Source organism: Vespa velutina, chromosome 9 (genome assembly GCF_912470025.1).
Source record: "Vespa velutina chromosome 9, iVesVel2.1, whole genome shotgun sequence".
Taxonomy (NCBI): domain Eukaryota; kingdom Metazoa; phylum Arthropoda; class Insecta; order Hymenoptera; family Vespidae; genus Vespa; species Vespa velutina.
Genome location: NC_062196.1, coordinates 915,616 through 935,848, shown reverse-complemented (window position 1 = coordinate 935,848; position 20,233 = coordinate 915,616). Strand labels below are relative to the sequence as shown.

The 20,233-nt window shown below is 33.6% G+C and overlaps 1 protein-coding gene across 1 annotated transcript in view; it reads right to left on the bottom strand.

Annotated features, from left to right (window-relative positions):
* Positions 1-1,394: 1,394 nt before the first annotated feature.
* Positions 1,395-20,233, bottom strand: part of LOC124951850 (zwei Ig domain protein zig-8-like) — a 294,625-nt gene continuing 275,786 nt past the window's right edge. The window contains exon 6 of the mRNA XM_047500804.1: positions 1,395-4,567. Coding sequence (XP_047356760.1) covers positions 4,464-4,567 — 104 coding nt within the window. The 3' untranslated portion in view covers positions 1,395-4,463. The remainder of the gene's footprint in view (positions 4,568-20,233) is intronic.

The following is a 20,233-nucleotide window of genomic DNA, read 5'->3' as shown; positions in this document are numbered from 1 at the left end:
CGTGAAAAGAAGATGTGAAAGTTGTGGTAGGAGGAACACAGTTGGGTTATTCATGGTGTAAATCATACGAGAGTTCGACTAGATATAAGTTTGTTTGTTTTCTTTTTTTTTTTTTTCTTTTTTTTCTTTTTTTTTTCTTTTTTCTTTTTGTTACGATATTACTTTCCTACTGTTTTACCTGTTCTTTTTTTCTGTTTTTTCTTTTTTATTTTTTACGTTTTTTTTTTTCGTTAATTTCATTTAACACTTATACCGTAGTAGAAAGTATTCTGAAGGGATAATTGTATTCTACCTACTCCAACGTCGATATCTCCGTTTGTCGTCGTCTTCTTTGTTCGTTTTTTTTCTTTTTTCTTTCTTTTTTTTTTAACCTTAATTTATACTTTTTGACACACTCAGTTTACACTTAACATTTTTTTTTTTTCGAATCATTCACTCATTCTCTCTCATTCTCTCTCACTTTCTCTCACTCTTACTTTCACTCTCACTCTCACTCTCACTCTTTCTCTCTCTCTCGCTCTATGGTCAGTGTAGAGAGGACACAGCTATTTTTCTTCGTTTCATTCTCTCTCTCTCATTCTCCCTGATAAACGCAGTCTTTCATTCGATCAAGCAAATATAACATACAGTTCGTTTCGCGTTGAAATGCACGATTAAAATTTTCAAGGATCAAGCCATAGAAAATTGCCGTTTCCTTTTCTTCGTTCTATTCATGAAAACGATGATTAACCGACGACGGGACGGAAATACATACGTTTTCCATTTCCGAGAAAATGTAAAAGCATCGACAAGAAAATTAATTCCCATTCTTTGTTTGTTTTATTACGTTCGATTCTTGACTATACTTTGATTTTCTTTGAATTCTTCGTATCATGGATTTTCACCAAGAATATGAATTGTCAAAAATATTCTAACTAGTCATTGTAAAATTTATGTTTGTTTTTGTTCCGGCGTGGAAATGATAGTTTTTATTTTACGAGCGTAAACTTAATGAACGAGTTAGTTTTGTCATCGCTCTCTTTTATTAAAATACGAAATCATAAAAAGTACGTTTAGTGGCGAGGAATTCTCGTTTCTTAACATAACTTTATCTCGGATGGCTAAATTAGTTGTAACGGTAATTAATAAAAATATCATTTGTTTTTGCGTCGAACAACGAATTTCTCAATATGATCTTTTCTTTTGCGTTTCTTTTCCTTTTCTTTTTTTTTTTTTCTTTTTTCTCTACTTAATATTCAGCTCGAATCTAGGGTAAGGGCAATAAAATCACGTTCACGGAAAGGGTGTATATATTTAAGAGAAAATTCAAGGAATTGAGACTCTGAAAAATTTTTAGTAGTTTCTTTCGAAATTTGGTCTCCTTAGGAAAATCGTTTCGAGGAAATATCGTTTCGATATAAGCCGGCAAATGCTTATCATACAATCATTCGAGATATTTTACGAAACCCGGAAATATCTTTAATGTCATATCCTCGAATCGTAAAAAATTGGAAAGAAAGTCGAAACGAATAAAGATGGAATAGAAATTTGTAAATCGATGAGTTCGTTAAAAATAATTTCATAAAGAAATATAAAAATTTTATTCAAAATCTTTAGAGATACCTTTATGATAATAAATGTAACATTGATACGCATTTGACATGATGTGTCCTTATATACACATCGATTTTCTATATCCATCAGGAATTACTTTTGTTTTTTACGATATGCGATCGACAGTATCGGCTCCATTCGAAATTGAACTATCTATTTTATTTCCTGAGTGGCGAATTAAAGAAGCATTATTTTTACGTGTACGAAAATGGATGTTTGAAGTAAACTAGATATACGATTTTAATGTAAAACACTTAAATATTTATCGCTTTCCATCAAACGTGAGAAAATTATTTTTCTTCATTTTTGTTACGAGGATACGGCCGAGATATCTCGAGTGAAACTAGATTTATTACTTAGCGTACTTTTGAAGCAGTTTGAAAGAGCGTTAATCATATTCTTGGAGAAAATTAATCGAAAATTCGAATATCTTTTCCGTTTTTTCGAAGCAAAAGGATAATCGATGAAAAACTTTTCCTATGTAAAAAGTGCTCTGACGATTTTCAATGATCATTTCCGGAAAGTACGTTCTTTTATAGTCTTTTAAAATCTTATATATCGTTGTTTCGATCGTATTTTAATATTCTATCTGTCAAGAGCATCATAAATATCTCAACTTATAGATAAAAATATATGATCTTGTGAAAAGATAAATCCGACATCACGTTGTATATTTCTCTTTTGTATTATCATTATTGAAAAAATTTGTTATATATGCTTAAAAAAAGGATAAAACATATTTCTAATAACTGGGTCAACATTGATACGTATGCAAAAGAGTAAAATCGATCTTCTTTTGAGTCAATGTAAGTGTCGTAAGTTCGTTTCTTGTAGGAAATACTAAACGGCGAACATCTTTGGAAAAGATTTATTTTCCGTGTGCGTCATTCGTTTCAGCATGGAAGCGCGCAGATGTACGCCAGTAGAAAATCATTTTAAACCGCTCCATGTCAGAGTTTATATCGCCATTTCTTTCGTGAACCCAACGGTAGGATCAAATTGTGGTCGTGCAAGAAGGAAATATGTAGGTAGAATCCATCGAGTTTTATGTTTGTAGATATACGTATATGTATATAAACGCGCGTGTGTGTGTATGCATATATATATATATATATATATATATATATATATATACACGCACATATATATGTACTTGCACATGCAAAATACGAGTACGATTCTCCAATATCGGAATGCTTATAAATTTATTGACAACCGTCGCGTTCCAATTTTCCCCCTCGAAATGATTCGCAATTCAGCTTGGTTGCATTAAAATTTCGAAAGTTTTCTCACAAATCTAGAATTTTCATTCGTAATAATAATACCTTGCGATTATATTGATATATTCATCGAGTTGCTAAGCCCTTTACCCTTTTTTTCTTCCTTTTTTATTTCTTCTTCTCTTTCATTTTTTTTCTTCGTGATTGTTTCGTAATCGAACGTTCATTTGAAATGAACGGAATTCACGTCGATGCTTTTACAAAGGATACATTGTTTTCCGTGAATAAAGAAAAGAAAAGAAAAGACAAAAAAAAAAGAGAGAGAAGTTCACTCTTCCAAGATAAGAATTTTATCGTCTAATAGATTTTTCAAGATATCATCTTACAAACTCGCAATCATATAATTTCCTTCTTCTATTTCTTTATCTTTATGTCTGGAAGGAAAACGTAACCATCCTCGTCATCGTTCGATCTTTTCGAATTCTCCGCGTGAAAAGAGAACGTTTTTAAAGCATGGAAAGAAGAGAGAGACGGTGAAGAAAAATGAAGGCGAAAGGAAAAAGTAAAGAGAAGAAAATAAAAGAAAATAAAATAAAAGAAAGAAAGGAAAGAAATGAATAGAGAAAAAGAAATATGTTCCGATTTTGAAGTAGAGCAAAGAACGCTCGAATCGATAATCTCATGTAACAAACGCTTCCTTTTTCTTACTCGCGTGGACTATATGCACGGTTTAATCTGATTTATGAGTTTGCGCATGCGACACTATATTATGCACTTTTCTGATTTATAGTTTTGCGTAGAGCTCTCTTACGATAGCGGAGGACCCGTCAGCCGTCATTATAATCTAATGTGTGTTTTCCTTAGATCGATCTCTCCGTTCTCACAACGTATTTCTCTCTCTCTCTCTCCCTCTCTCTTTTTTTTTCTTTTTTTTTTGTACGTGTCTATGGTGTGTATATCTGTGTTTACGCGTACGTGTTTTTTTCACACGTATAAGAATATCGCGTACATATATGCGCATACGCTCGCTTACGCAATCCATCGCCGACGAAATTAAAATCCGGCTTCGTGGGGAAATAATTTATGAGTTCGTCGTTTAGTGGACGAGCTGGAACGTGCGCGAATATAAATTACGTTTATTGTAGAGAAACGACGTTCCGCGAAGTTCCATCGCGATCTCATCGAACGAACTTTCCTCGTCTCTTCTCTTCTCTCCTTTTCTCTTTTCTTCTCTCCTCTTCTCGAACTTTGACCTTTTCAATCGACGATACTTGATTGAAGATAAACCGGCACACTTGGTACTCTCGCGTATTTTTAGCCAGTCTTCACTATTTTTTTCTTTTTTCTTTTTTATCTCCTTCAATTTATCGATCCATCGATTTCGAATAAGCTCGATCGATATTCTCAATATTATTTTTATGTCCTCTCAAAGTCGATAAGAGTGTAACTCGTATGTAACTCCTTATATAATGTTCTATAGCTCAGACGGTTTCGGCGCGAATTTGAAAGAAAGAAAATTCGTTCGAAATTCGCGCCTCGCGATTTTTTCAAATCGTTCGTAGAAGGAACGGACGATCATAAAAATCTCGCTCTTCCGCCGAATTTTCTTCAGGCCTTCATTTGACTTGTCTGAGTTCATGCGCCCGCACATTATCTCAGTCTGCCCAAGAAAAAGACGAGCAGAAGGAGAACGGTCTTCGACGTTGGCGAGCCCGCGGCTGTGTTACCATGTTGCATCGCGGCTGGATGCTCTCCTGAAACAAACATTGATCCTTTAGATCACCCTCGAGTGCGAACATTAAAAATACAATTTTTATATATTTCACGATTTTTATTTTATGTATTATTATTATTTATTTATTATTTATTATTTTATTTTATGTATAATGTTTTTCTTATATATATATATAATATATATACATATATATATATATATATATAAGAAAAATAATTAAAATAATTATCAAACAATTTTACGTCGTCAATTTGTACATTTCAGTAAAAAAAAAAAAAGAAAAATTTAAGTTTCGATGTATATTTTAAATATTATTAAATTAAATTCAAACATTTTAAAAAGGTACTTAATTTCTTTTTATTTTATGTTCTATACATAAAACAAAATTTTTTAAACAGGACGAATACTTTCTATCGGAGTCGTCGTTGTTTAAGAAAATACGGAAGAAACAACATTCAAACAGTTATGTATTATACATTCCAAACGTATGCGGAGAAAATCATTAATTGCCTTATGGAACCACGTTAATACGTTTCGACCGATTTCTCATCAATCAGCAGACTGTAACCTGTAATTATAGCTCTGACGTGCGTCAGAAAGGGGACAGAAATGACTGCTATCGTAGCGAACATACAGTAATCAGCTGGCCTTTGGTATACACTTGCTTTGACAAGTGTATTCGATTGAGCTGTTTGTTTTGCACATGTATTATCGTTGCGATTTGATATAAGTAGATATACTGTCGAATACAAAATCAAAATTTCGTTTGAAACTCTGCTACTAACCGAAGAAATATTTTGTATAATAACGTTTTCAATTTAACCAGAAAAGCAAAGGATATTTCATAGATTTCTTCGTATAAGATCTTAAAGAATATTCTTATTCGAAAACGAAACACATTTCAACTTTTCGATTAACTTTTTTATCCGAAAAGGAATGTCGATTTCGGGAAAATACTTTGGAAATGCAAAATGAGAAACATTCGTTCCTTCGGAATCAATTGAATTTTCCGGACGAGCAATCGACAAGTTGATTGAATTTTTCAAACGAGGGTTATCGACAAGTCCATGGGACATCCTGAATATTTAATTATTATGTATTTTAATTTTTCTTTCAAATACGATAAATCATTTTACATTATCACGAATGAAATAGCTTATCGTGAAATAACTTCCTACTTTTTTTTAGGAAGATATACTTCATTGATGTAATTCTTTTAATATCTAACGAATCATTTTCTCCTTTCCTCTTTTCTTTTCTTTCTTTTTTTCTTTTCTTTTTTTTACGTACGTCATAATATGGACAAGGACGCAGTGCATTGATTTTCTTTCATCGTGCCTTACTTGCAGTTGCACATCACGCGCAATATGATTTACATGCGGTACGGATGAGCAGTGAGAGGCGTGACAAGCTTTCCGGTGGTCTATGACGTGACATCGTGCGGCCGGTAATTTTGTTCAAAAATTTCACCCTCATCCACTGAAATCATCGAACATCATCTTTCTTTCTTTCTCTCTCTCTCTCTCTCTTTCCTCTCTCTCTCTCCTCTCTCTTTGTCTACCTTTCTCTCGCTATCTATCTCACATATATATCCTAATATTACGTAACATGCTATGTTGAATTACGCGCAAAGCTCGCATTTAACGGGTAACGATTCGTGAGGATAAATATGTGAACTCGGTTGGAGATATGCAAGCACAGAAACCGACTATGTTGTGTATGTTGAATATATGTATGTATATGTAAATATACGTGTGTTATTTAAATGCTTTCAGATTAATTGGATCGTAACCTAGTCCGCTTCGATAGGTCATCCACCGTTCGATCATTCTTCCTTTTATTTTGCATTTCTAACTGATATGTAGAATAAATGATTTTTGGTCTGTTTTTCTTTTTCCTTTTTTTCTTTCTATTTGTGACGCGGGCAGTTTTGAAATTGGGAAAGGCAGAAAGTCAGCGAAATTTTTGACGAGAAAAATCTCGTATTTTGAGATCAATGAAAAAGGAATACATCCATACACATAGAAATATTTCATATCTATTTTGTAAGATCAATTGTAAAAGCGTCATAATTTTCTTTCTTCCTTTTTTTATTTCTTTATATGTTTGTTAAATAAATATTGGAAAACAGTATAATTAAAAAATACATTCTATTTCCCAAAATATGATTTGAAATTCGTCGTAGTTCGTTAAATTATATCGTTTGTCTGACTACAGACAACGTGCATGTTTGAGAAATGCACACGAGCGTAAACGACGACAAGTTTTTCTTGAAAAATAATCTCAACGGAGTGGAAATCGCTCGTGATACCGCGAGCTTCACCCTTCTCTGCCTGTTATGCATAACTGAATATTTATCTTTCCGTAATCCTCAGTGAATTCATCGGGTACCGAGGAAGGATAAATTCATGCACTGCATCCAAGGTAATTACAGAAGACGTCAAGCTCGTTTATACTAGAGAAAAACACTTATATCGTATCAAAAAGGATAAAATAGGGAAATAGAAAGAGGGAAACAAGATATAATTAAAGTGAACTTTTATTAAATTCATGGCATATGTAACTTAAAAAAAAGGTCTAAGAAAAATAATGATGAAAGTTCCATCGTGATTTTACGAAGTCGATTAAATCGTAATTAATCTGATATTTACTTATATTGAATAATTGCATACACATACACACAATGTAAGATCGGAACTTTGCAGTATTCAAATATGTAGGACCTCATTGTACTTGTTAATTATTTGTCCTTGAAATAAAAATAAAAAAGTTAAAAATGACAAAATGAGAAGAAGTAACGCTTGTATTAATTGCTCGTCGAAGACGACACATCTTATCTCTTAACGAGTTTCAATACATAAAACAAAAGAATAATTGCGACTTTGCCGTCTCAAATATTTTCTCTTGGTATATTTTCTATAAAAACGCTGTTCTCACCCTACATATAACATAATATTTTCTGTTATCAATAATGTACTTTAAAATTCAATGATCACATATACGGATTATTTTTATTGTTATTATCATTATTATAAGATAAAATTAAAAAATGCACTTACACAAAGTAGGATAAAATTTCAGACCAGAGAGAGAGAGAGAGAGAGAGAGAGAGAGAGAGAGAGAGAGAGAGAGAGAGAGAGAGAGAGATGTAGAATTTTCACGAGCTAGATTCATATCAATAATTTACAGCTTCCCGACTCGATGTTTCATGGTTATGAGAGTAATATCCTTTTTGAATACCGCTTTTCCTGCTCGGATAACTCCGAGAAATAGTTAATGAGTTTGTGCTTGTGATCATTCATGCGAATCATTCATCAATCAAGTTTGTTAAGAACCACATTTTTAATAACTCGATAATTATTGAAAAACATTAATAAAATCCTTTAAGTTAGAAAGGATAAATTTAATTTTTAATTTCTACGACACGATGACAAAATTAGCTTGATCCTTATTAATATCTTGCTTTTACATTGTCAAGATAGAGAAGGAGAAATTCAGATGGAAGAGAAGCAAAGTGATTGTGTGGCTTTTGTAACATTTAACAATGATTAAGTTGCAGCAATGTGAACAAAGTTAGGCGAACTTAAATCTCGTTGTTACGAGTTTGACTGGAACGAAATAATTGTTCCGAGAGATTGCAAAGGTTGCATCGGAGTCATTTGGGATATAATTGTAAGAGTGTGTTACGAGATAGAGAAATAGATAGAGGAAGAGAGAGAGAGAGAGAGAGAGAGAGAGAGAAAGAGAGAGAGATAGAGAGAGAGAGAGAGAGAGAGGAAAGACAGAGAGAGAGAGAGAGAGAGAGAGAGGAAAGATATGTACGTTGGTTTAATGCGTCCTGGTTGGCCGCTACCAAAATTACGTGGTAAATGCAGTAGTGGTTACGTAGACTAAGAGAACCAGAACTGGAAGATCGACAAGTTATGTGTAAGAGAGAAATAGACAGATGCGTAATAGAGATAAATAGATAGATAGATAGATAGATAGATAGATAGGTAGGTAGATAGATAGATAGATAAATAGATAGATAGATAGATAGAGAAAGAGAAGGAGAGAATGAGTAAGTAGTAAACAAGAGTTTCAGTGAAGATCCAATACCGCAAAATTCGCAACATTTCGCCTTTGATCCAAGCGAGTAAACGAAAAGCTCTCTAATTTTCGACTAGTGCTTTCGAGTCTGGTATTAGCACGTTCTCACGCCCTGTGTGTCTATTATCCGATCGTCTGTAAATGACACGATGATCAGCTTTTCCACTTGCAGGTTTTCTTGAAATCACCAGGCTTCGATCGAATCTAATGTATTTACTTACGTGAAGACGAAGTTGAGATCCATGGTAATGGTTAGTCTAAAACTTTTTTCAAAGTGACTTTCCACACGGACATATACATAAATATATATTGTTGTTAACTTATAAATTTGATTGATAGATTATAAAAGTTCGTCAATCATATTTTCAATGTGAATACTGAATTGTTAGAAAACAAAGACATTGTTTTTACGTTTACAGGATACGTTTCATTTTCGTACTATTTCGTAGTGTAGATCCGTTAGCTGTCCCATGTCGGACAAAACGATACTAATCTCGTTCGAAAGTCGAATCGAATTCAGTAGCTTTTGCAAGCGCGAAAGACTGGAAAGAATAACTGCGTGTTAATCACAGTTGGTTTGTACTACGCAACAAAAGATTTTCCAGCGAAAGAGAAAGGGAAACAGGGATTGAGAGAGAAAAAACAAGAGAGAGAGAGAGAGAGAGAGAGAGAGAGAGAGGGAGAGAGAGTGAGAGAGAGAGAGAGAAAGAGAAAGAGATAGAGGGAAAATTGATGAGCGAACGACGAAGCGTGAAACCAACAGCTAGATCGCAGTCTAACAACTCGTGCGATCGTTGGAAGCAAGTAAAGAATTCACTCTTTTTCCCATTTTCATCCACTCCCCTTATCCTCTCCTATATTCCCCTTCAACCATTCTCTTTCTCCATGGCAAGTTCAGTCACGCGTTCCGACAGGAAGGTAAGCTTCATCGAGTTGGTTCTATTCGCCAAAAAAATCCTAGCTTTGATCACATCGTTGAAAATCGAAGCGGGTCAAAGGACGACGTTTGTGTCGTCCGTAGGAAAAATCCTGTCTGAATCCTATGGAAAAAGATAGAAAGAAAAAGAAGAGAAGGTTCCACGACTGGTTCGAACGTTCGGGAAAAAGTTACTTTTCGAAAGCTCGTTGTAAGCGTTGAAAGCATAGTCTCATTCTTTCTCTCTTTTTTTTTCTCTTTCTTTCCTTTGTCTATGTATTGCTTTGTTTATCTTATTAGTTCACTTTATCGTTGTTTGCTAACAAAAAATTTAAATGTTTTAATAGATATTATCAAAATTGACAAATATCAAAGAGCAACAGTAGTTCACATGTGTATGTCAGCCGTGAAATCGTTTGTTGTTACGCTGGGTGAAACGAATGTAAATCCAGCAGAGTGCAATGAAACCTCGTTAATGGACTCGGATAAGGTGTTTTTCGACAACGATTTGTTACGATTGTCTCTCTTTCTCTCTCTTTTATTTCTATATAAAATAAAAGAGAGGTATACAAATAATGTCTAATGTATCTTTCTTTCGTAATTAATAATTGTAAAAAGTGTTGATAATTGCTCACGTAGAGATGCCTCTTTCATTTTAGAGAATTATCTTTTTCTATCTTTTTTATATGACTCTTTCTCTTTCTCTCTTTCTCTCTCTCTCTCTCTCACTTTCTCTCTCTCTCTCTCTCTCTCTCTCTCTGCCTCTCTTTCTATAATTTAGAGTAGGTATCAGTATTATCGTGTAGCGTCAATAAATTCAAATTTTGAAGTGATTGATTGAAAGGCATTAATAGTCAAAAGTTTTGAGTAATTTAATCAATCGATATGAAATTAATTATTATAGTAAGTGATTGAAAATTGTCAATATATGTTTGCTATTAAATATTTTAAAACACTGTTGTATGACTATTACCTTCGTATCTATCTATAAAAGATATATATTCTTTTGTTGCCGTTATAAATATTGTAACAAACTAATAAAAATGTACAATTTATATGAATATAGAAATAATAAATATTTTTCTACTATAAAATCTATAAGAGAACGAAGTTTAGGCGAATAAAAATGATGGAAATAATATAACGTACTTCTATAGATTATATTTTTGTTTGTAAAATTGATAACTAATACATTGGCTTTATTTCAATTTAATTGGTAATTTTATTTTTGTTAAAAGTAAAAATGTTAAATGAAATTACTAAGCTACGTTCTCATCAGATATCCTTTCTTAACGAGATCGTTAAACAGACTTTTTCATATCGTACAATCGTCCGAAAAATGTTTCTTTTCCTTTACAACGCTTTATTATTAGTCATAACACGGATAATGTGTACTTTCGGTTATTAAAATGGACCGAAAAGAGTGCGAAGAAAAGCAGAACTTTTTATTACTATCGTTTCGCGTTCCTTTCTCAGGCGTACTTTCGGAAATAATCGTTTGAGGCGTCTTTATAATCCGAATATACGTTTCCGTGCTAAAATGAAAAAGAGAACTATGCTCGTAAAGATTTCTTTGTCATCTTACAATATACACATACACACACACACACATACACACACACAATATATATATGTATATATATATATATATATAATATATTGTATAGTGGTATATTTTACTTTTCGAATTAAAATTAACATGTTTCGATAGATAGTATAATTTCCTTCTATGCATTAAGTTTCAGAACATATTTAAATCGTTTTACAAGAACAGAATTTGTAATTGTTAAAACATTTATATAATTAATTTTTTTTTAATTTCTCTATAAAATTTTATTATTTTCCAAATGAAACTCAATGAAGACGAAGTATCAGATTGGAACGTGATGTAATTTAGTATAACTTCTCTATTGTGCCTATTCATTGATCCATTTTATTTTGGTTTTCTGATAGAATTACATTGATAAAAAAGAAGAGAGAAAAAGGAGAAAATACTTATAGACAGTATTTTTTAAAACAATAAGATATTCCACGAACAATAATTAATAATTCGATCAGTATATACTAGAATAGTGAAAAAGTCGGATTGGGAGAGAAATTGCTTTTAATGGTTGATGATTTTAATGTTCCGAAAATGGAGATGGGATTGTGATATGGATTGAGAAAACAAAGAGAGGGAGAGAGAGAGAGAGAGAGATTTGATATCGATTTTTTGATGTTTTGTATGTACACGAGAAAATGTATATAACGATTCTATATATCGGGATGATTTTTTGAAATTTTTCGTAAAATTGGTTGAAATATATATATGAAAAAGAGAACAATAAAAGGGAGAGAGAGAGAGAGAGAGAGAGAGAGAGAGAGAGAGAGAGAAAGAGAGACAGGCAGACAGACAGATAGAGAAAATAATTTTTTCTTCTTTGATAGCACGTTTCGCAAATAAAATCTCGGATTTTATACAAAGATTTTATAGGTAGGTATTCGATTTTGTAGCGAAACAAAATGACGAATGATTTAAAAGCAGATATAAGACAGGTCTTGAAAGAAATTTTCGCTTCGTTATTTCGTTCGATTGATTTTTCAACGTGGAAATGAAATTAAAGCTAAGGTAGTTCGTTATGTTAGATACAAATTAAAACAAGTTTCAGGTTATTCAAATTTCACGATGCAATTTGCAGCTAACTTTAATGCATATACGTTTTTACTTTCAATTTCTCTCTCTCTCTCCCTCTCTCTTTCTCTCTTATACTATCGCTGCCATACAATGGGAAAACAGTTCGACATTTATACGAGCTCGTTTAGAACTTATTTGCAACGGTAGAATGCTTTGATATGCTTGGCGAAAAAGTTAGTTCATAATTATTAATAGATTGATTCGAATTTTCGAATATAAATTTTATTTTATCGAGATTCCTTGTTTCTCGATGATACCACACGCAAAAAGGGACGAGAAAAGAGACAAATAGAGACAAGAGGTAGGGTATGAGTAGTTCTCCAATCGTTTGGCTTCGATGCCTTCCTGTCGTTGTTATATACTGGAACATTTCGTTTCGATGCAATTTGAAGTTTCTCAAGAGAGAAGGGGAGTTTTAACGAGTTAACGGATAAAGATTATTTTTTGAAGAACGAATTTACAACTCGTTAAAAGCGCAGACACTGATTTTATAATATCGTCATAACGCTCGAATTTACTTATTGTTAGTGCAAATTGATTCGAACGGAGACATCTTTGTTCTAACTGACTTTTTATTTCTTACGATTTCTGGTCTTTGGTAAATAAAAGGATTGATACGATACGCGTTTTAAAATCAATGAACAGACAATTCGAGAGAAATTAAAAGCGAACGAAGCAGTTCTTTTCAATCAGTAAAGTACACGCGGATTTCTTTTGACACGTCACGTACTCGTGCGTGACACTGGTGATATTTGATCGGTTATGTTCATGGTTTTTTGCACCCTCTCTCAATCACTCTCTCTCTCTCTCTCTCTCTCTCTCTCTCTCTCCCTTTTCTTTTTTCTTTCTTTCTTTCTTTCTATCTATCTATCTCTCGTTCGGACCGTAATGTAAACTTTGTAATAACGAATTAAATATTATAACGCACCATGCAAACGCGTCGTTTCGTATTTACATGGAAATAGCGTATGCCCGCAGCTGGATGCATTCGTATGTATGTATATCACACACTTTTCGCAAATATTGGCCGAACGTGCAACAACATTGTACGTAACCGAGAGCACGTCGACCCCACCTTCTACCGAGGTGGTCGTGTCTACCTCGATTTTTCGTGGTAAGTCAACAATACTCTTTCCCGTGAAAATCGACTTATTCCTCGAAACAGAGAAACGAAATTATCCTTGGCGTTACGTACATTTTAATTCGTATCTCTATCATTGAATACATACATGGGAAAATAGAAAAAGAAAGAGAGAAAGAGAAAAAGAGAAAAATGTAGATCAATTTTCGAGTCGATAGAAAAATCGGACGACAAACGATTTCCTAGTCGTGCGAATGAAAATGAATGAAAAATAAAGGAGTCTACTATTGACGTATATTTCCACTGGCATTGTTCATAGTATCGTATTGCAAAAATTCGAAAACCTCTACGTATTTTTACGATCAACTTCTTCACGTGATAGAATGACAATATAATTGCTTTTTTTTTCTATCTTTCTATTTTTACATGCATATATGCGCTATCAAATCGGTATCTATAAAATTATAGCACATACATGTGATTCGGTTGTAAGAAAACAAGAACGAACCAGGATTTATTTCATTTTCTTTCTTCTCTCTCTTTCTTTCTCTCTCTCTCTCTCTCTCTTTCTTTCTCTCTCTCTCTCTCTCTCTCTTTCTTTCTTTCTCTCTCTCTTTTTCTCTACTGTCGTTTATACGCATGGAACATTTATTCGTGATTAATGAAATGTCTGAAATCAATATCGGAAAAGCAATCAGTATCTCTTCGAAGATGGAATAAACAGTTTGAAACCGCTAGTCTCGGTGTACAGTAATGCGAATATCACTTCTCATTCGAACAATGGCTACTGTTTCGAGTGGGCTTTAAGTTCACTCGAGTTCTATTCCCTTTCTCTCTCTCTCTCTTTCTCCCTCTCTCTCTTTCTCTATTTATCTATCTAGTTTACTCACTCTTCATGATATCGAACTAATATCCTATGCTAATGACCCAGAGGTCTTCTACATTCTGATTTTCTTCTAAATGAGATTCAATAATGGTTTGGCAATTTGCTGACGTTGCGAGATATATGCTATATGGAGTTTCAAAAGGAGGACGACGCGATGAGAATAAAATCGAACAGAATAGAAAACTACAGGAAACAGCGGAAGGGGAAAAGAATAAGAAGGTACAATCAATTGCATTTTTTTATTTGTTTATTTTATTTTATTTTCACCTCAGTAGATACTGAACGTTCATTTCTTTATTTTTTTCTTTTTTCATAAATTTATCGAAGTTTTATACTTCATCGCAGAAAATAGATATGTGAAATCCTTTATTATACAAATTGTTAGTATTGTTAATGTTTCGATTCTTGTTGAAATATCATGAATGCAAAATTATGTTAACAACGAACGACCGTAATGATATTACCTATACGATTTGACAATGAACGAAAACGTGACATCGATCAAAAACCCAATCTTTCGTTCATTATAACTACTTATTGATATTTTTTTTTCTTTAATGTAATTTAAAATGTAGTAATTAATTGATGACACTGTAAAAATTGATTTTTAACGATGTATATGTAAGTGCAATATATACGTTGTATATAGGTACTCCTATGTGTATAGGTGTACACGATCTATATATACGTGTAGATAAATTTTATTCTATTATCCAACATCCGATCGGTTATCGTAAAAATGTGAACACGATTGATTTTCGATCGTTCAAAAGATTTCCGTGTTAATTTAATCGGAATGATAAATGGCAGTTTTTTTATATGCGTTAATTTTAGCGTTTTTTTCAAAATGCTGAAAGAGAAAGTGAGAGAGAGAAAGAGAGGGAAAGAGAGAGAGAGAGAGAGAAGGAGAGAAAATAAAAAAAAATGGGAAAACAGAAAAACAGAGAGAAAAGACTGAAGAATGAGCAATACGTTTTCGAGTGCTGCCCACTAAAATTCGCTCGTTACTGTCGGTAGAATTTGGCTATCGAGAGAAAGAGAGAGAGAGAGAGAGAGAGAGAGAGAGAGAGAGAGAGAGAGAGAGAGAGAGAGAGAAAATAGAAGCGAGAAGAGTAGTTATAATGAACGACGAGCATCTATTTGCGACTATTGCGGATTGTTCTCGTTCCTGATAAAATATGTCTGTGTCGTGCTATGCGTATGAAATGTGCAATAAACAAGCATACACACATAGAGAGAGAGAGAGAAAGAGAGAGAGAGAGAGAGAGAGAGAGAGAGAGAGAGAGAGAGAGAGAGAGAGAGAGAGAGAGAGAGAGAGGGAGGGAGAAAGAGATGTACGCGCAAACGTTAATAATGCAATCGCATACAAAAGGTTGTTCGTCGATGGGAGGTTATAAATTCGTATTTGAATTCAAATAGCCCGCCAAAACATCGACTTCGTGCACTTTATCGGAAAATGCTTATGATCGTTAATAAAATAATTCTTCGTCTTCTTTCAATGAAAGATCGATACGAAATACGATTTTGATTTTTTATTCTTTTTTTTTCCAAAAATTGTACGAACATACACATTATTGTATTATTTTAGAGCTGTTTGATTATCGATGATTAATTCGTTAAATACATACATACATACATACATATATATATATATATATATATATATATATATATATTTGTATGTATAAAGAAAATATGTCGAGACTCTATAACATTCTTATCAAACTAACATTAAGTATTCAATATCATACTGCAAGGAAGAATGAAAAGAGAAGGAGGAGGACGATGAGGAGAATGAGGAGACGGGTTGCTGTCTGCCCTCTACCAACGTTAAGACGACGGAAATTAAGTTGCGGAGTGAATTATGGAAATGCGGATCATCGGTAAGGCAAGCCAAGTGGTATTATCGTTTTACGTTCAGCCGAGAGCACATTTTCTCCTTCTACATTGCTGTGCGCTAAAGAAAGATCCGTGATATTTGAAATTGAAATAGAAACTTACTTTTATCTTTAATTAATGTAAATCAAATGAAATCTGATCAACCTATAATTATCGAGCATCGATTAATAATTTCTTAGGTCGAATTTACGCGAGTTCGAGATTAAGTGTTCATAAATTTCTTTTCGTTATGTTATTTTTCCTCATTTTTTTTTCTTTTTTTTTTTTTTTACTGACTTTAAATCTTGACGATTTTAAAAAGCTCGTTAATAATATCACATATGTACGAGTGGATGAACTTTTTAAATAGCTTAAGAGAAACAAGAAATTGTTAAGTCCTCAAGGAAAGGATAAAGGCTAATTTTGCTAATATTACGCGAAACGAGCTATGTACGACTCATTCAGAAGATTAAAGGAGAAAGGAGCAAAGGGAGAATTAACGAGAATTGACGAGAGCTTTGACTCTTCGTAGTTGCCGCGTGATTAATTTTAACAAGCACATGAATTCGTTTGTTCTCGTCGTTTGGCAAAGCTTCTTGATGCGAGCTCAAACTTTCACGTAAATCGGAGCGGTTTCGACTCGTTTCCGGCATTGAATCTCTAAATGTAGAAATGTGGGAAATTGGGAAAGAGGACTAGGGTGATTTGGTAGCATACGTTGCTTCTCCTTTCCGTTAGTGACTTTCTGGATACGCCCATGTCAATAAATTCCTATGGGAAATCAGAAGGATATCGAAATCGAATCAAGTCGAAGGCATAGACGTGACGTAACTTTTTTCATCCCTGGCTAGGTAGTGTTAAAAAGAGAAAGAGGAAGAAAAGAAAGAAAGAAAGAAAGAAAGAGAGAGAGAGAAAGAGAGAGAGAGAGAAAGAGAGAGAGAGAGGGAGACAGAGAAGGAAAGCTAAAAAAAAGGAGAGAAAAGACGTCCAAAAGCGTACAAGGGCTAAACTTATTTCATGAAGTAGGGTCGAGCGTTCATTTAGTAATCCGCTTAGAAAATACAGCAGAGAGGGTTTTTCGAGTCAAGAGAACAATTTGCTCTTTGGGAAATTGGGAATAACTGTATCTACTCGATTGGCCATGATAAAGCTTATATGTCAGCTTGAACATTTTATCGATTTTATTTTTAACCGCATCGTTGAATTAGCTCTCACGTGATTTTTACGCATAAAATGTATCGAATTCGATGGAAATTTCGAGGTTCCTTTGATAAAAATATTTCAGCTTTGCGGCAGTGTTAGCATTTACGTTCGAAAACATATTCCCAAATGATAAATAAAAGAGGACAGATAAAGGATATAAAATATTGCAATTTAGTGAAAAAGGATTTCTACAAATATCAGAGTTCATAGATTCTTACTCGAGATTAAAAATAAGCGAGACGACGAGTGGTATCAACGATTATTTTTAAAATTTTATCGACGCGAATATTTCGCCGAAGGGACACAATTATTCCGTATGGAATCCGACTGGTTTGGCTCATCAAAATTTTACGGGCCGACGACGACGACAACGATGAAAGAAATTGTCACAAGAATTTAGAAAATAGAAGAACGAAAAACGGAGTAAACATCTGGTATGGAATAATCGAACAAATCGATTCTTCAAGACGGAAATTTATTTCTTTGTCATTGATATCGCGTAAAAGATTTTTGATTTATTTTTCGTGGAATAGAACCATTCGAGTGACAAATCTTGGTATTTCGTTCAGCGAAGTCTTTCTAAACCATTTCTCTTGTGTAAAGGGATGCTTGTTCGTTACATAGCTTATGCTTTAAATTTCCAAAATAGAATAATAGAACTTGTAGTTTTTCTTATCCCTTCATCTTCTCTTTTTCTTGTTCATAAAGGTATACACATACGTAGAACATACATATAAATATATACAGGCGCGTGCACATAAACATACATAGTTACTTGTTTTTCTCACTTCGGCATTTCTCTCTTTTTCTCTACCAAAGCCAATTATGCGGACAGTCTTTTCTACGTGGTGATTTCGATTTTCCAAGATAACGAGGTCGAGAAAGGGTAGCACGTACCGACGTTACACAGAAATATCACTTCAAGAATTTTAGATCCTTTTCTCCAGTTTTCTATTTCTCTCTCTCTCTCTCTCTCTCCCTCTCTATCTCTCTCTCTCTCTCTTGTTCTCTTCCTTTCTTTCGTTCTCTGGTGAAAATTAGTACCAACTACCCTTCCGGATCAAATTTTCAAGTCGGTTGCACAACCGACTTGAAAACATTGTCGACAATCGACCCTATCTACTAACCTTGAAAGGATTTCACGAAAATTCGACTTCTTGTTCATAGTCTGGATATATTGCGAACGTGACCAACGAGTTTGACTGATGCCAATAACTTCTTAACTATACAAGTTTGTAATTAACATCTTTAATTATGTATTCTTCTCGATGGGAATTTCGTTCTCTTTTTTTTTTCTTTTTTCTTTTTCTTTTTTTTTGTGAAATAAATTATTATTATTAAACCAATAAATAAAAAATTCGATCCACAATTATTCATGATAATCCTCTAGAGTTTTCCAAAAGATGACTGGACTAATGAAAAATAATCTTGTTAGGAAGCTATAATATTTTTCGCTCGGTATCGTTTTCGTGTCGTGTGTGACACGAATGAAGAATAAATTTGTGATCAACGTAACGATCTTTCGCGATGTACTCGTAGTAATCCCAAAATTTTGTCCAGGGCGAACGAACACGGAGCTGCTTCAATTCCCGATGGAATTAAAACGCTACGGAAACGTAAACTCGTTTTCAAATTACTTCGCCGGCTTCGCGGACGAATGCGTATAAATTCAATTTACCCTTATGCGATATGTGTACCTATATGTATGTATATATCGGTGGGTATGAATCGTATATGGATATGTGTAAGTCGACGAGTGTTTTATTATTCTTTTAAATAATTTTAGTAGAACGCAATCATTGAAAAATAAAGCATTGTTACTATATTGACAAAGGAAAATTATATCATATGTAATGAGTTTTAATTCAATAAAATAATAATGTTATAATAGAAAATTGGGCTATTTGTGTCGAGCTGTTTTGTGGTACGTGATTTAATTAACGTTCTCATTGAACGTAATTTAAGAGAGAGAGAGAGAGAGAGAGAGAGAGAGAGAGAGAGAGAGAGAGAGAGCGTGGTTTTATTAAATTTCAAATAAATTATATATTATAAAATTATGACAGACATGTATAATCTATGTTTTTTCTTTTTCTTTCTTTCTTTAATTTTTAAACTCTCAATAACATAAAACACAAATCTCTTAATGAAGCATCAATTTACGATCGTAATAACTTACATTTGCACACGTTGATTTTTATAAAGGCGATAAAAGGGACAGTCAAAAAGTGTTGAATACTTTCCTTTTTGGAGAAGATATGTATGTCCGGGCGTAGGAGTTCGTTATAAAATAGTATCAACCGGAAAGCGGGTAAGCTAAAGGTCGGTTTAATTGCGGACATTCCGTGAGATCGCCAAAACGAAATGAGAGGATAGGACGAATGTGGGTCGGTCGTCGTAATCAGAGGTGTAGAGAGAAAGAGAGAGAGAGAGAAACAGAGAGAGAGAGAGAGAGAGAGAAATAGAGAGAGAGAAAGAGAGAGAGAGAGAGATAAGAGAAAGAGAGAGAGAAGAGGTAAGAGAAAAAGAAGGAGAGAGAGAAGAGGTAAGATAAAAAGAAAGAGAGAGAAAAAGAGAGAAGAGATAAGAGAGAGAGAGAAAGAGAGAGAGAAAGAGAGAGAGAGAGAGAAGCAATAGAAAGAGAGAAACAACGAAAGAGAAGAGAGAGAAAAAAGAGAGGACTATAAAACTAGGTTGAAAATTCATCGAGAAAGAGAGGGATAGAAAAAGGAGAGAGAGAGAGAGAAAAAGAAAGAAACGGGGGTGGTAGGATCGAGAACAATCTCAAATCAAAACGATCATTGGGATTTTAAACGCGCCATTTCGTTATCTACGTAGCAGATTACTTTGACTGGTTGTATTCAAATGAATTTGATGCTAAAAGCTTTTCGAAAATGAATTCTATTTCCCAGAGAGTGACAGCACGAGAATTGTTTAGGGCGTAATAGCAAGTTGAAAAAC